At 49.6% G+C, this 17,017-nt stretch overlaps 1 protein-coding gene across 2 annotated transcripts in view; it reads right to left on the reverse strand.

Moving 5' to 3' along the window:
* Nucleotides 1-17,017, reverse strand: part of STXBP2 (syntaxin binding protein 2) — a 134,028-nt gene that overhangs the window by 42,241 nt on the left and 74,770 nt on the right. For both annotated transcript variants that reach the window (XM_075346368.1, XM_075346367.1), the window contains exons 7-11: nucleotides 16,633-16,781; nucleotides 9,074-9,158; nucleotides 7,531-7,661; nucleotides 5,426-5,533; nucleotides 5,289-5,346 (exon numbers count right to left, since the gene is read on the reverse strand). In XM_075346368.1, coding sequence (XP_075202483.1) covers nucleotides 5,289-5,346; nucleotides 5,426-5,533; nucleotides 7,531-7,661; nucleotides 9,074-9,158; nucleotides 16,633-16,781 — 531 coding nt within the window. The remainder of the gene's footprint in view (nucleotides 1-5,288; nucleotides 5,347-5,425; nucleotides 5,534-7,530; nucleotides 7,662-9,073; nucleotides 9,159-16,632; nucleotides 16,782-17,017) is intronic.

Raw genomic sequence — 17,017 nt, forward strand, 5'->3', positions numbered from 1 at the left:
GTGGTGGAGACATACCGCTCCCTAGCCGGATAGACTGGCATCCGTGGTGAGGATCACCCAGGACGGGGCCAGGAAGGAGCCACCACTGAAGAGAGCTCCTGGTCTGTGGCGACAGAGCCACTAGCCTGTGCAAGGAGGAAGTCCTCTTGTCCCAACAGCGGAGAATATCCAGCTGCAGAGGACGCAGATGGAACTGGGCAAAGGGAACAGCCTCCATTGACGCCACCATCTGACCCAGCACCTGCATTAGGTGCCTGATGGAATGACGGCGGGGCCTCAGCAGAGAGCGCACCGCCAGTTGGAGGGACTGCTGTTTGACTAAGGGCAGCTTCACAAGTGCCGGCAGAGTCTCGAACTGCATCCCTAGGTACGTGAGCCTCTGGGTCGGAGTCAGAGTGGATTTGGGCAGATTGACAAGCCACCCGAATTGGGCTAGAGTGGCGAGAGTGAGCGAGACACTCTGCTGACAGTCTGCGCTGGATGAAGCCTTGACTAGAAGGTCGTCCAGGTAAGGAATCACTGCCAACCCCTGGAGGTGCCGAACCGCAACCACTGCTGCCATGACCTTGGTGAATACCCGAGGGGCCGTGGCTAACCCGAAGGGGAGAGCCACGAATTGGAAATGTTCCTCTCCGATTGCAAAACGTAGCCAACGCTGGTGTGAAACTGCAATTGGCACATGCAGATAGGCATCTCTGATGTCGATGGATGCCAGGAAATCCCCTTGGGTCATTGAGGCAATGACTGATCGCAGAGACTCCATGCGAAAATGCCGCACCTGAACATGCTTGTTGAGAAGCTTGAGATCCAGGATGGGCCGGAAGGAACCGTCCTTTTTGGGGACTAGGAAGAGGTTTGAGTAGAAACCTCTGAACCGTTCCCGGGCGGGAACCGGTACAATTACTCCATTGGCCTGCAAGGATGCCACGGCCTGCAAGAAGGCGGCGGCCTTGGAGCAGGGGGGAGTGGACAGAAAAAATCTGTTTGGCGGGCTGGAAGAGTATTCTATCCTGTAGCCGTGGGAGATTATATCCCGCACCCACTGATCGGAGACGTGTTGGAACCACACGTCGCCAAAGTGGGAGAGCCTGCCACCGACCAAGGACGTTGCTGGCGCGGCCAGATAGTCAAGAGGAGGCTGCCTTAGTGGCAGCAGCTCCTGCGGTCTTCTGTGGACGCGCTTTTGGGCGCCAGTTGGATTTCTGGTCCTTGGCTGAGTTAGTGGACGAGGCCGAGGGCTTAGAGGACGACCAGTTGGAGGAACGAAAGGAACGAAACCTCGACTGATTCCTACCCTGGGCAGGTTTCCTGGTTTTGGTTTGTGGCATGGAAGTACTCTTCCCGCCAGTAGCTTCCTTAATAATTTCATCCAGTTGTTCACCGAATAGCCTGGACCCAGCAAAAGGGAGCCCAGCAAGGCACTTCTTTGCAGAAGCATCTGCCTTCCACTCTCGAAGCCACAAGATCCTGCGGATAGCGAGGGAATTAGCCGAAGCCACCGCAGTGCGGTGAGAAGCCTCCAGCATGGCAGACATGGCATAGGATGAAAAAGCTGAAGCTTGGGAAGTTAAGGCAACCATTTCGGGCATAGATTCCCTGGTGAGGGAATGCATCTCCTCTAGAGAAGCAGAGATGGCTTTGAGAGCCCACACTGCTGCAAAAGATGGGGAGAACGAGGCCCCTGCCGCCTCATATACAGATTTGGCCAGAAGGTCAACCTGGCGGTCAGTGGAATCCTTAAGAGAGGTGCCATCAGCCACTGATACAACGGTCCGGGCTGACAGTCTAGACACCGGGGGGTCTACCTTTGGTGAATGAGCCCACTCCTTGACCACCTCAGGTGGAAAGGGAAAACGGTCATCAGAACCACGCTTTGGGAAGCGTTTGTCAGGACAGGCCCTAGGCTTTGTCACAGTGGCCTGAAAACTGGAGTGGTTAAAGAACACACTCCTTGTCCTCTTAGGCAAGGTAAACTGGTGCTTTTCTGCCAGAGAGGGTTGCTCCTCTGATACTGGCGGATTGAGGTCCAGTACAGAATTAATGGACGCAATCAAATCACTAACATCTGAGTCACTTTCGGACAGATCAATGGGGCACATGGAGGTAGCCTCCGAGCCCCCAGTAAAGGCATCCTCCTCGTCCGGCGAGTCAGCTTCTGAAACAGAGCCGCGGGACGAGGAAGGAGAGGGAGCCCTGCGTCTCCTTTTAGGAGGACGGGGTCTGTGACCAGATGAAGAATCCTCTGTGAGCTCCGCTGAGAGAGCCCTAGCAGCAGAGGCACCCTGTGAAGGGGGCTGATGCATGTTCAGCAAAGTCCGGGACAGCTGTCCCATGGAGTCGGCAAAAGACTGGGAGATTGACCTAGAGAAGGATTCTACCCAAGCCGGGGGTTCAGCCACAGGAGCCGGAGCAGCCGGAGAGACCACTGGGGGGGCGATTCCAGGCTGAGGCATTGTCAGGTTAGAGCAGGCATCACAATGTGGATATGTGCTCGGTTCAGGCAGCACGAGCTTACATGCAGTGCATACTGAATATAGCTTTGGAGCCTTGCTCCTTGTGTGAGACATGCTGCTGAAGTGGGGGCTCTGCCAGAGTGACCCCCAGAGAGTATATACAGAGGCCCACAACCAGAGGTTGTGGCTTACCAGACCGCTGGAGCGGTGTTGTGTGCCCTCCAGATCCCGAAGCCCGGACCCCCAAGCACCTCAGCAGGGATGCTGCAGCCAGTGCTGATTGCAGAGAAAACGCTGAGAAAATGGCGCTGGAGCGAGGAGAGGAGGCGGGGCCAACCCTGAGAGCGGGATCTGGAGGGCCAAAGAGACTTACAGGGGAGGAGACATGTACTCAGTGAGGAGTGTCTCTCCCCTGTGCAGAACGGCTGCTGGGCGGAGCCACGCTGCCCCTCTGCATGAATGACATGCGAGGGCAGTGAAACCGAAAGTAGGCCTCCGGCGAAGCCGGGGCCTAAATTTGAGCGGTGCGGCCGGCGCGCAGGCACCCTCGGCGCGGTTCTCAGGCGACAGCCAGAGAACCGGCCGGAAATGTCAGAAAACTCACTCAGCACACTCTCCCACCATAATAAAGTACAGGGACCCCCAGAATATAAACGTCTCAGGTACTTAGCTTGCTGAGACGCAGGACCATGTCCCTGGGGATGAGTGCTCCGTCCAGCAGGATCCTGAAGGGCTGCGGATGGAGACCGGTCTCCTGCAAAGCATGGAGAACCGTGCTGGCTCCCACTTCAAGCCAGAGCCCGAGGGATGGTGAAGGAGCGCGGCATGTAAGGCTCCAGCCTTGGAATCAACCTTAACAGCACCGCCGACACAGTGGGGTGAGAAGGGACATGCCGGGGGTCCAGGCTTGGACCCGCTTTTCTTCAAAATCTTTCCAAAAATGAAAAATCAGATGAGAATGCATGTGTGGATGTATGCCTCCTGACACAAAGCAATGAACTGGCTAGATCTGGTTCTCCAGGGGGTGTATAGGCTCAGAGGGAGGAGCTACACTTTTTAGTGTAGTACTTTGTGTCTACTCCGGAGGCAGAAGCTATACACCCAATGTCTGGGTCTCCCATAGGAACGATAAAGAAATGTAAATTGTTCTTTTATTCTATAAACTACTGACAACGTCTCCGAATTTCCAGCAATAAATTTTGTATTTATTTTCTGAAAATGAGAATTCAGACCTCAAATAATGCAAACAAAACAAGTACATAATCATTTAGAAACAACAATATAAATAATGTTTTATCTCAGGAAGAGTCAGAAATCAATATTTTGTGGAATAACCATGATTGTTAATCCCAGCTTTCATGCGTCTTGGCTGCTTTCCACCAGACTTACACACTGTTTTTGGGTGACCTTATGCCATTCCTGGTGCAAACACTGAAGCAGTACTTTTTTGTTTGATGGCCTGTGATTATCCATCTTCCTCTTGATTACATTCCAGAGGTTTTCAATGAGGTTCAGGTCTGGAGATTGGGCTGGCCATGACAGGGTTTTGATGTGGTGGTCCTTCATCCACACATTGATTGACCTAGCTGTGTGGCATGGCGCATGGTCATGCTGGAATAAACAGTCCTCAGAGTTGAGGAACATTGCCTGAGCAGAAGGAAGAAACGTTTTTTCCAGGATAATCTTGTATGCGGCTTGAGTCATACGTCCTTCGCAAAGTTTAACCTGCCCAATTTCTTAGATATTGAGCAGTTTTCACGTGGGTGGATGTATTGTTGAGGTTTATCTTCACCATGAAAAGGATTCTGCAATCATCCACCATTGTTGTCGTCCTTTAGTAGACATCCAGGACTTTTTGAGCTCCCCACTGCACTCTTATTTTTGCAGAATGTACCAAACTCTTGATTTGGCCATTCCAAGAATTTCCACTCCCTGGATTTTATTTTTTTTTTTAAGCCTAATGATTGTCTATTTCTCTTCAATTGAGAGCTCCTTTGAACACCTATTGTGGGTTCACAGCAATATCTTCCAAATGGAAATGCCATACCTGGCATCAGCTCCAGACCTTTTACCTGCTTAACGGATGATGAGAGAAAAGCCAATGCAGCCCATTAAAGAGGTTTTGAGCTAATTGACTAATTACTTTTGATCCCTTGAAAAGGGGCGGCTTCATGTTAAGGAGCACTAATTACTAAAACCCTACTCCAATAAGGCTGTGAACACCCTCAAATTAAAGCTGAAAGTCAGCACTGTAAACCCAGATGGCAAAACTTCATTCACGGTCCAAATATTTATGCATGCATGCATACATACATACATATATATATGTATGTATGTAAGGGTTGGGCAAATGTGCCAGACTGATCTGCCCTCCACATATTTAAGCAGAAAGTCATGAGGCATCCATAAATATCAGACTGTTAACTGGCTCCATCAAAAATTGGCAAGACCATCTGACTTTGCTTCATGGATGCGGGCCATACATAAATCGGTAAAGCAGTTTGTATGTTCTCCCCATGTTTGTGTGGGATTCCTCCAGGTTCTCCGGCCTCCTCCGACACTCAACTGACATATTGATCGGGAATTTATATTGTGAGCCCCAGTGGGGACAGTGATGATTAGGTCTGTAGAGAGCAGTGGAATTAATGGGGCTATTTAAGAGAGTAAAATAAATAAAATTTACATTAAGTAAACTAGATTTCAACTGAAAATGCAGATTGCAAATGTATAAACACACCCTTTAATTCAAAGCATTACTTCCAGTATTATCTCGGCGCCCTCTAATGGTCAATAATAAATATATCTATATCATCATCATCCTCATAATAATAATACCTTGTCTGTCGTCATTCTTTTACTCTCACAGAAAGTCTTCAATAATTCTGTCACTTTCCTGCAATAGACAAGGACACTTTAGAGAAAAGTCTGTAAGATTGTATAATGCAGATGCTGAATCAGCTGTGGTGCCTTACTTAGACACATCGGCAATGTGCATATGGCGGAGCCCAATCCACAGATCATCATCCTCATCTAGAAGGACCTGCTTCTCACGGGAGTCTCCAATACCGGTGGTCTCATAGCTGTGAGGAAGAATTAAAAAAAAAAAAAAAAGGTATATAAACAAGGATATGAAGAGTCTTGCTGCTAAAATAGGACCAACATAAATAAGTGCTTTCACCTTAGGCAATCATTGCTCTGCGTAAAACGGCCTTAAAAAAGGGGTTATACTGAGTATTTAGGTGATACTTTATCTACAGGATAAGTGATCACTGGGGTCCAACCCCTGGGACCTCATCCAGTCCGGAAAATGTGGCTCTGCAGAGCCCTGTCTGAAAGGTGCGGAGGTTGAGCGTTCGCACCTCCATTCACTGTCTATGGGACTGCTGGAGATGATTGAGAATGAATAGTGCAGTGATGTGCATGCTCGATCTCCGCTCCATTCATTCAGGTGAGCAGTGGACTGCCAGTAACTAGCATATTACCTATCCTATCAATCGACGAGAAGAAAAAAAACCATTCAAGCATATTTCTGATTCAACTTCTGGCTTTTGTTTAAAAAAAATTCTGGAGCACTTTTCATAAACCCCTGACATTAAATTAAAGCGCACCAATCAGCAGGATTTTGCTATATAGCCTAAAGCCAGTGCTATACTGGCACTATAAGGCTGATTCTATACATACCTGTAGTGGTCAGCTTGGATATTTAGGTTTTGAAACACAAGCAAGTAAACTTTGTAAAATGAGCAGTTTTTTTGATTGGCAGCAGCTGCCGGTCAGCTGCTAGCTGGAGTGGGTAGTCATAGTTATTCCCGCCCCCTGCTTGTCCGTCCACCCCCTGTTATTTATGTTAATTCTATTCTAAAATTGTTTTACTAACTGACTGGAAGGACCTGTGCTGATGTCATACCCATGTGACCACAAGGGGCAGGGCCTCAGCCAACAGAAAAATAATTTTGCTTCCTGGTATCAGCTATGTTGGGTGAGGCCCCGCCCCTTGTTGTCACATGGGTATGACATCAGCACAGGTCGTCCTAGTCCGTTAGTAAAACGATTCTATTAGTGATGGGCAGTCCGGCTCTTTTTGGTGATCCAGTTCCCATGGCTCCGCTCACCAAAAAGAGCCGGCTCATTCGGATCGTTCTCGGCTCCTTATTAAATATGTGTTCACCCCAGGTGAACACATATTTAAGATTATAGTGATACCGCTGAAACCACGCCCACCCGCAGCTAAACCCCGCCCACTTTCAAGGGACCCATTAGATTGCGGAGTGGGCGGGGTTTTAGCCACGGGTGGGCGGGCTTTCAGCGGCGAAAAGAGCAGTTTAGCGATTTTAGTGGCTCACTTTGGTGATCCGGCTCCTGTCGGTCACAGCAGGGAGCCGGATCTTCGTGTCGGATTGTTCGCGACAGACACATCACTAGATTCTATAATAGATTTAGCATAAATACCAGGGGAGGATGGACAGGCAGGGGGGCGGGAATTACCATGCATACCCACCGCAGCTATCAGTTGACCGGCAGCTGCTGCCAATCAAACAGCTGCTCATTTTACAAACTTTACTTGCCTGTGTTTCAAAATCTATACATCCGATCTAACAACTAAAAGTATGTATAGAATCAGCATGATAGCGCCAGTCTATGGCTTTAGGTTATATAGGAAAATCCTGGCGATTGCTGTGCTTTAATGTCTGGATATTAGTATTTCCTCCACAAATTGACACAGATCAATTAGTGCTGATCTTTGACAGATTATATGTGTGACGCACTTACTGAATGTTAAACACCAGGTTCAATTTATACTCCCAATAGGAAAAACAGAGGAATGACACCACTCAAGGCTTACACAAAAGGCATTAGATTTGCTATTTTACGGGAAGTTGAAGTCAGGAGTGCCGACATGTCTACTATGCCAGGAAGGAAAATTATTGTGCGCATCGATAACTGGACAGAAAACCCGCCTTCTGGTGTTACAATAAAATAAAATAATAGTAATAATAATAGAAGTAATAATGAGAGAAGCTGACGGGAATCCTTCCTCGTGATCACACATGGATAACGGCTGACGCGTTGCACCTACTGGTATATGTCCTGCTGAATATCTAGGAGGTCGTAAGCCATGGCCTGAAAGGTGAGCTCATGCAGGAGAGGAGACACGGGGTCGTAGCCACGATCCACAATCAGGAGCTGGGAGTGGGACTTGTCTGGGCCCTGGGATGGGAAAGACATGGGTGAAAAGGAGGGAGGGGATGCAGCAATCACAAAAGGAGAGACATGGGCTGTACAGTCCAGGAAAGGCTTGTGGGACAGGATCAAGCAGCATGGAGGTCATGGACAGCACTGTATGTGCTTCATCAATGAGAGCGATACCAACATGTGCCATCTCCAAAGCCCATCAGAGGCAGGATAGATGTGATCCAGGAGAACCATCTCCATGGTCCTTCACAGGCAGGATAGATGTGATCCAGGAGAACCATCTCCATGGTCCTTCACAGGCAGGATAGATGTGATCCAGAAGAACCATCTCCATGGTCCTTCACAGGCAGGATAGATGTGATCCAGAAGAACCATCTCCATGGTCCTTCACATGCAGGATAGATGTGATCCAGAAGAACCATCTCCATGGTCCTTCACAGGCAGGATAGATGTGATCCAGAAGAACCATCTCCATGGTCCTTCACAGGCAGAATAGATGTGATCCAGAAGAACCATCTCCATGGTCCTTCACAGGCAGGATAGATGTGATCCAGAAGAACCATCTCCATGGTCCTTCACAGGCAGAATAGATATGATCCAGAAGAACCATCTCCATGGTCCTTCACAGGCAGGATAGATGTGATCCAGGAGAACCATCTCCATGGTCCTTCACAGGCAGGATAGATGTGATCCAGAAGAACCATCTCCATGGTCCTTCACAGGCAGGATAGATGTGATCCAGAAGAACCATCTCCATGGTCCTTCACAGGCAGAATAGATATGATCCAGAAGAACCATCTCCATGGTCCTTCACAGGCAGGATAGATGTGATCCAGGAGAACCATCTCCATGGTCCTTCACAGGCAGGATAGATGTGATCCAGAAGAACCATCTCCATGGTCCTTCACAGGCAGGATAGATGTGATCCAGAAGAACCATCTCCATGGTCCTTCACATGCAGGATAGATGTGATTCAGTAGAACCATCTCCATGGTTCTTCACAGGCAGGATAGATGTGATTCAGTAGAACCATCTCCATGGTTCTTCACAGGCAGGATAGATGTGATCCAGAAGAACCATCTCCATGGTCCTTCACAGGCAGGATAGATGTGATCCAGTAGAACCATCTCCATGGTCCTTCACAGGCAGGATAGATGTGATCCAGAAGAACCATCTCCATGGTCCTTCACAGGCAGGATAGATGTGATCCAGAAGAACCATCTCCATGGTCCTTCACAGGCAGGATAGATGTGATCCAGAAGAACCATCTCCATGGTCCTTCACAGGCAGAATAGATGTGATCCAGAAGAACCATCTCCATGGTCCTTCACAGGCAGGATAGATGTGATCCAGGAGAACAGAACACATGGATGTGTGTTCCTCAGAGCAGAGGATACTGACCAAGAAGAGCGGGATGGACATCTTACCTCCCCCATGCTGGGGTTGTCTGCTTTGAACGCATTCAGCCTGTCTTGCACCATGTGAGCGAGGGTGGTGTTGTCCTCATAGCCACTGCAATAAAAGAAATCAAGGAGTACATGACCATTACTGCAACTAAATTAAAGGGGTTGTCTAGTATTAAAAAATAGACCCTAACTGCAACAATTTAATGGGAATAAAAAAAAAAAAAAAAAAAGTCTGTTAACCCCCTCCCCTTAGGGCTTAACCTTAGATATTCACTAAGTAAGTACATCTTTGTCTTATTTATTCTATTTAGGACTCATTTTGTTTGAATCTGCTTTTGAACTAGAGTACTCACATGGGGATATTTGGCTTTCCGGTGAAATTTATGGAAAAAGTAAAAAAAGAAAAAAAGTCCCCGCTACAGTGATATCTTATGATGACAGTCGGGCATTTAAGTGGTAGTAGAAGCAGTAATGGTGATTTCCTCATCTTCAACAATTTATTGAAAACGCCAACAACAGTGGTGGTATACCCCCACCCCCAAAAAATGTCAGTGTCTCAACTTTTCATGTGGCCTTGAGCATCAATTTTAGCTGACAACGGCGTCTCCTGCTGATAACAAGTGGAGTTAGGGGTGCTTCACACATAGCGAGATCGCTACCGAAATCGCTGCTACGGCACGGTTTTTGTGACGCAGCAGTGACCTCATTAGCGATCTCGCTGTGTGTGACACTGAGCAGCGATCTGGCCCCTGCTGTGAGATCGCTGCTCGTTACACACAGCCCTGGTTCGTTTTCTTCAAAGGCGCTCTCCCGCTGTGACACACGGATCGCTGTGTGTGACAGCGAGAGAGCGACGAAATGAAGCGAGTAGGGAGCAGGAGCCGGTATCTGGCAGCTGCGGTAAGCTGTAACCAGGGTAAATATCGGGTAACCAAGGTGGTTACCCGATATTTACCTTAGTTACCAGCCTCCGCAGCTCTCACGCTGCCTGTGCTGCCGGCTCCGGCTCTCTGCACATGTAGCTGCAGTACGCAACGGGTTAATTAACCCGATGTGTACTGTAGCTAGGAGAGCAGGGAGCCAGCGCTAAGCAGTGTGCGCGTCTCCCTGCTCTCGCGGTTATGATCGCTGCTTCGGCTGCTGTGTTTGACAGCTAAGCAGCGATCATAACAGCGACTTACAAGGTCGCTGTTACGTCACAGAAAATGGTGACGTAACAGCGACCTCGTTGTCGCTGTCGCTTAGTGTGAACCAGCCCTTATTGTCTGCGGAGGCGGCATCCCACTCTTCTTGCAGGCCGGCCCTCAGGTGATTGAGGTTCTGGAGTACAGGGTTACGGCCTCTACACGGCGACTCCGCTGATCCCACAGTTTTTCTATGGGATTCAGGTCTGGAAAAAGTGTAACCGCTCCATGTGAGGTCCCCCAGTCTCCAGCAGCCAATCACTAATGTTGTGACCTTGATGAGCTGGAGCATTGTCCTCCATGAAGATGAATTATGCCGGTGGTGTTCATGCAGAGGCACAATGACTGGATTAATGATGTTATTCCAGTAGTAGGTGCTGTCACTGTACCATTCACACAGTGTAGGGCCGTTCTGTACTAATTAGGCACACCGGCCTACACTAACACCACCACCAAAGGCTCGTTTGGTGAAAACAGTGGCTGATGCATAGCACTCTCATTCACGTCTCCAACATAGTTGCCGGCCATCATTTCTGCTCAGTGTGAATCGACTTATCAGCGACCAGCAAGAAGGCCCACTGGTCCTCATAGATGCAGTCTGTGCCTGGTGGTGGGGTTAGGTACACAGATGACGCCTGTGCTTGGTGGTGTGGTCAGGTACCTTGTAGGTTATCTAGCATGCAGACCATGCTGATGTAAATGGTTTTGAACGGTCTGACGTGACTCTGGGTACCTCTCACCTTCCTTAAATGTGCCCAGAGTTGTGTGGCATTCATTGTCTGGTTCTGAAATGCATTGTGCACAATGAAGTGGTCATCAGTGCAAGATGTGGCCAAAGGACGTCCACTTCTCTACCTTTCTGTGACTCTTCCAGTCTCTCTGTATCCCTGTTGCAACCTACTGATGACACTCTGATATTAAGCTCAGTGGCCACTTCTGTCTGAAAATATCCTGCTTGAAGCCTCACAATGGCGGCGCGGTACTGCTGATCAATTGTTAGGTGTCATCTTGGACAGCATGATGAGGACTGTTTATATACCAATTCTAATTAAATCCAGAAAATTATTGGGCGATTGTTGGATGAAACACCTATTGCGAGACGAAAACACCTCCACAAGCAGAGTTTGTTGCAGAGCTAAACGAAACTCTTAGGATGGAGGAACGGATAGGACAGATGACAGATCTGGTGGGGAGGGTTGTTCAGAGAAACCTCGAATTTGGCCTCTTGGCTTCAGGATACATAGATTTATATGTAGATTCGTGATTATTTAGATGATATGAATATCATTTGTGTGGTTACTAGACCCCAGATGTGATACCTCATCTGTCTTTCCCGTCTCAATTTCTATTTTTGTTGTCTTTGTCTTTTCCTTTCTAACTTATCTTAGCCCATTACTTTGTTAATCTAATATATAAAGGTGAATGTGTGTGTGCGTGTGTGTAGGATTGGCATCTGCACCGTCGCAGCTACAGCCACAATATTTTGCACACTCACACGTCTGGACCCGAGAGCATCATAGGCTATGTTGTGAGGTGAAATTTTAAACCCACGCATTCCAATTTACCAATCAATTTTGCCCCTATCTAGATAATGGGGAAAAAGTGAAACGAAAAAAGTGTATCCGCACCGTCGCATTTACAATCAGTAAATTTTGCACAGACACCTCATGTGACCCAGGGAACGTCGTAGACAATGTTTTGACAGGAAAATTTAACCCCGCGCTTTACAGTTACTCTCCAAAAAACATGCCTCCATTAAAGTAAATGCAGCCTGGAACTACAGGTTATTAGTAGGAGCTGTGAGTGGTTGCTATAGGAACAAAAGACATTCATAGTATAAGAAGCTTATATGTGAGGTAATAAGATGTCGGTGGGGAGACGGATAGAGACAGACAGACGGGCGGGGAAAGAGACGGGCGGGGAAAGAGACGGGCGGGGAAAGAGACGGGCGGGGAAAGAGACGGGCGGGGAAAGAGACGGGCGGGGAAAGAGACGGGCGGGGAAAGAGACGGACGGGGAAAGAGACGGACGGGGAAAGAGACGGACGGGGAAAGAGACGGACGGGGAAAGAGACGGACGGGGAAAGAGACGGACGGGGAAAGAGACGGACGGGGAAAGAGACGGACGGGGAAAGAGACGGACGGGGAAAGAGACGGACGGGGAAAGAGACGGACGGGGAAAGAGACGGACGGGGAAAGAGACGGACGGGGAAAGAGACGGACGGGGAAAGAGACGGACGGGGAAAGAGACGGACGGGGAAAGAGACGGACGGGGAAAGAGACGGACGGGGAAAGAGACGGACGGGGAAAGAGACGGACGGGGAAAGAGACGGACGGGGAAAGAGACGGACGGGGAAAGAGACGGACGGGGAAAGAGACGGACGGGGAAAGAGACGGACGGGGAAAGAGACGGACGGGGAAAGAGACGGACGGGGAAAGAGACGGACGGGGAAAGAGACGGACGGGGAAAGAGACGGACGGGGAAAGAGACGGACGGGGAAAGAGACGGACGGGGAAAGAGACGGACGGGGAAAGAGACGGACGGGGAAAGAGACGGACGGGGAAAGAGACGGACGGGGAAAGAGACGGACGGGGAAAGAGACGGACGGGGAAAGAGACGGACGGGGAAAGAGACGGACGGGGAAAGAGACGGACGGGGAAAGAGACGGACGGGGAAAGAGACGGACGGGGAAAGAGACGGACGGGGAAAGAGACGGACGGGGAAAGAGACGGACGGGGAAAGAGACGGACGGGGAAAGAGACGGACGGGGAAAGAGACGGACGGGGAAAGAGACGGACGGGGAAAGAGACGGACGGGGAAAGAGACGGACGGGGAAAGAGACGGACGGGGAAAGAGACGGACGGGGAAAGAGACGGACGGGGAAAGAGACGGACGGGGAAAGAGACGGACGGGGAAAGAGACGGACGGGGAAAGAGACGGACGGGGAAAGAGACGGACGGGGAAAGAGACGGACGGGGAAAGAGACGGACGGGGAAAGAGACGGACGGGGAAAGAGACGGACGGGGAAAGAGACGGACGGGGAAAGAGACGGACGGGGAAAGAGACGGACGGGGAAAGAGACGGACGGGGAAAGAGACGGACGGGGAAAGAGACGGACGGGGAAAGAGACGGACGGGGAAAGAGACGGACGGGGAAAGAGACGGACGGGGAAAGAGACGGACGGGGAAAGAGACGGACGGGGAAAGAGACGGACGGGGAAAGAGACGGACGGGGAAAGAGACGGACGGGGAAAGAGACGGACGGGGAAAGAGACGGACGGGGAAAGAGACGGACGGGGAAAGAGACGGACGGGGAAAGAGACGGACGGGGAAAGAGACGGACGGGGAAAGAGACGGACGGGGAAAGAGACGGACGGGGAAAGAGACGGACGGGGAAAGAGACGGACGGGGAAAGAGACGGACGGGGAAAGAGACGGACGGGGAAAGAGACGGACGGGGAAAGAGACGGACGGGGAAAGAGACGGACGGGGAAAGAGACGGACGGGGAAAGAGACGGACGGGGAAAGAGACGGACGGGGAAAGAGACGGACGGGGAAAGAGACGGACGGGGAAAGAGACGGACGGGGAAAGAGACGGACGGGGAAAGAGACGGACGGGGAAAGAGACGGACGGGGAAAGAGACGGACGGGGAAAGAGACGGACGGGGAAAGAGACGGACGGGGAAAGAGACGGACGGGGAAAGAGACGGACGGGGAAAGAGACGGACGGGGAAAGAGACGGACGGGGAAAGAGACGGACGGGGAAAGAGACGGACGGGGAAAGAGACGGACGGGGAAAGAGACGGACGGGGAAAGAGACGGACGGGGAAAGAGACGGACGGGGAAAGAGACGGACGGGGAAAGAGACGGACGGGGAAAGAGACGGACGGGGAAAGAGACGGACGGGGAAAGAGACGGACGGGGAAAGAGACGGACGGGGAAAGAGACGGACGGGGAAAGAGACGGACGGGGAAAGAGACGGACGGGGAAAGAGACAGACGGGGAAAGAGACAGACGGGGAAAGAGACAGACGGGGAAAGAGACAGACGGGGAAAGAGACAGACGGGGAAAGAGACAGACGGGGAAAGAGACAGACGGGGAAAGAGACAGACGGGGAAAGAGACAGACGGGGAAAGAGACAGACGGGGAAAGAGACAGACGGGGAAAGAGACAGACGGGGAAAGAGACAGACGGGGAAAGAGACAGACGGGGAAAGAGACAGACGGGGAAAGAGACAGACGGGGAAAGAGACAGACGGGGAAAGAGACAGACGGGGAAAGAGACAGACGGGGAAAGAGACAGACGGGGAAAGAGACAGACGGGGAAAGAGACAGACGGGGAAAGAGACAGACGGGGAAAGAGACAGACGGGGAAAGAGACAGACGGGGAAAGAGACAGACGGGGAAAGAGACAGACGGGGAAAGAGACAGACGGGGAAAGAGACAGACGGAGCACATTACTTGGCCAATTTAGTTAAATCTGTGTGGAATATCTGTGGTGTTGAAATATATGTTGTGAAATGCTTCTATTAGCTTAGTTTTTGCCTTTTAATAATTACATTTCTATCTATTTGTTTTGTGGTTTTTGTGTGCACAATACATTTTTGTTAATACATTCTATTTTGTTAACAACAGTTATTAACCTGGGCGAAGCCGGGTAGTACAGCTAGTCTAATATATAAAGGTGTGTGTGTGTGTGTGTGTGTGTGTGTGTGTGTGTGTGTGTGTGTGTGTCCAGGATTGGCATCTGCACCGTCACAGCTACAGCCACAATATTTTGCACACTCACACGTCTGGACCCCGACAGCGTCATAGGCTATGTTGTGAGGCGAAATTTTAACCCAGCGCGTTCCAATTTACCAATCCATTTTGCCCCTATCTACATAATGGGGAAAAAGTGAAAAGAAAAGTGTATCCGCACCGTCATATTTACAATCACGAAATTTTGCACTGACACCTCATGTGACCCAGGGAACGTCGTAGACAATGTTTTGACAGGAAAATTTAACCCTGCGCTTTACAGTTACTCTCCAAAAAACATGCCTTCATTAAAGTAAATGGAGCCTGGAACTACAAGTTATTAGTAGGAGCTGTGAGTGGTTGCTATAGGAACAAAAGACATTCATAGTATAAGATGCTTATATGTGAGGTAATAAGATGTCGGTGGGGAGACAGAGAGACAGCCCGGGCAAAGGAGACAGCCCGGGCAAAGGAGACAGCCCGGGCAAAGGAGACAGCCCGGGCAAAGGAGACAGCCCGGGCAAAGGAGACAGCCCGGGCAAAGGAGACAGCCCGGGCAAAGGAGACAGCCCGGGCAAAGGAGACAGCCCGGGCAAAGGAGACAGCCCGGGCAAAGGAGACAGCCCGGGCAAAGGAGACAGCCCGGGCAAAGAGACAGCCCGGGCAAAGAGACAGCCCGGGCAAAGAGACAGCCCGGGCAAAGAGAGAAACAGACAGACACACACACACACACACACAGAGACAGACACAGAGATAGAGACAGACAAGGAAAGAGACAGACAGAGACAGACAGACAGAGACAGTTACTATCCCGGGCAACGCCCAGGTACTACAGTTAGTCATTATATAAGCAGATGACTTATCTTTCCCTAGAATGACACATTTAGTTGGTGTGAATAATAATAACAGGAAAAGATGAGCTTTATCATATGAAAATAATTTCTAGATACATGTATCTATGAAAATCTTCGTGTTTTATACAAATTTGTGTACATTATATCATATCTGGACTTGTAATAGAATTAGTTAATAAAAACCGATTTACACAAACCCCTGTTGTCAATTTTGCCATTAAGCTCCTTGCTAGAGAACAGCAAATTGTGCAAAAAGTCCTGAAACATTGAACAGTTGGACATGAGCATCCAAAAGGTTAGAGGTCACATTAAGGTCACCTGAGAAGGTTAGAGGGCGTTTTAGGATCATCCTGAAATTTCACCTGATAGCCAAAAATCCCTAATTTTTCATGAGTAGTGTGTCAGTGATGCACTGGTCTCCTGCCTGCTCTCATTTGTTGAGAACATATGTGTTATTTGCTGGGGATGCATTGTTACCAGGTGCATGTAAATTCTCTCTTTCAGGTCATTGCATTGGCACTTATAGCCATGTCTTTGATTTGATCGCACAGGGCTGCCGATGGCAGCGGGGAATGGCACGCTCCCCACTAGTATGTGTTAAATTGAGCTGTCAAGCATTTGATACTGTGATCTAACTAGTTAAAGGGAACCAGTCGGGTGCAATATGCACCCAGAACCACGAGCATATTGCTAATTCAGTCTAACAGTTCCTGTATCTAGTAGCATACATACAGAGATCTTTAGAAAGAATATTTCTAAAAATCCTTTATTAGATAAAGGATTATCACCGTTATCGGGTACTTACCTGCGGTATCTGACGGCTGGGTACTCCTTTAACGTCTCACATAAAGTGGCGATCTGTTCGGCCAGCGTCTCCAGACATCTGTTGCGAACGTCCTTTTCTACTTTGCTGAAGAGTGTGTGGAAGGAGTCTTTTGCATCTAAGCAGTAGACCTAGGGGAACAGAACCGGGTGACGTGTGCTGCACCGGATGTAAAATGGACAACTTCATTATATCACTTTATTCCTCCATAAATGTTTATTCTTAAACTGACAAATTTACCAACCTAGCTATACAATAATCTACAACTTGCTGATTATTAGGGGTCGGACCCTCTGGGACCCTCCCCCAGCAGGCCAAGAATGGGGCTCTCCGTTCTCAAGCTCAAGAATGGGGCTCTCCGTTCTCA

Source organism: Anomaloglossus baeobatrachus, chromosome 4 (assembly GCF_048569485.1).
Source record: "Anomaloglossus baeobatrachus isolate aAnoBae1 chromosome 4, aAnoBae1.hap1, whole genome shotgun sequence".
Classification (NCBI taxonomy): domain Eukaryota; kingdom Metazoa; phylum Chordata; class Amphibia; order Anura; family Aromobatidae; genus Anomaloglossus; species Anomaloglossus baeobatrachus.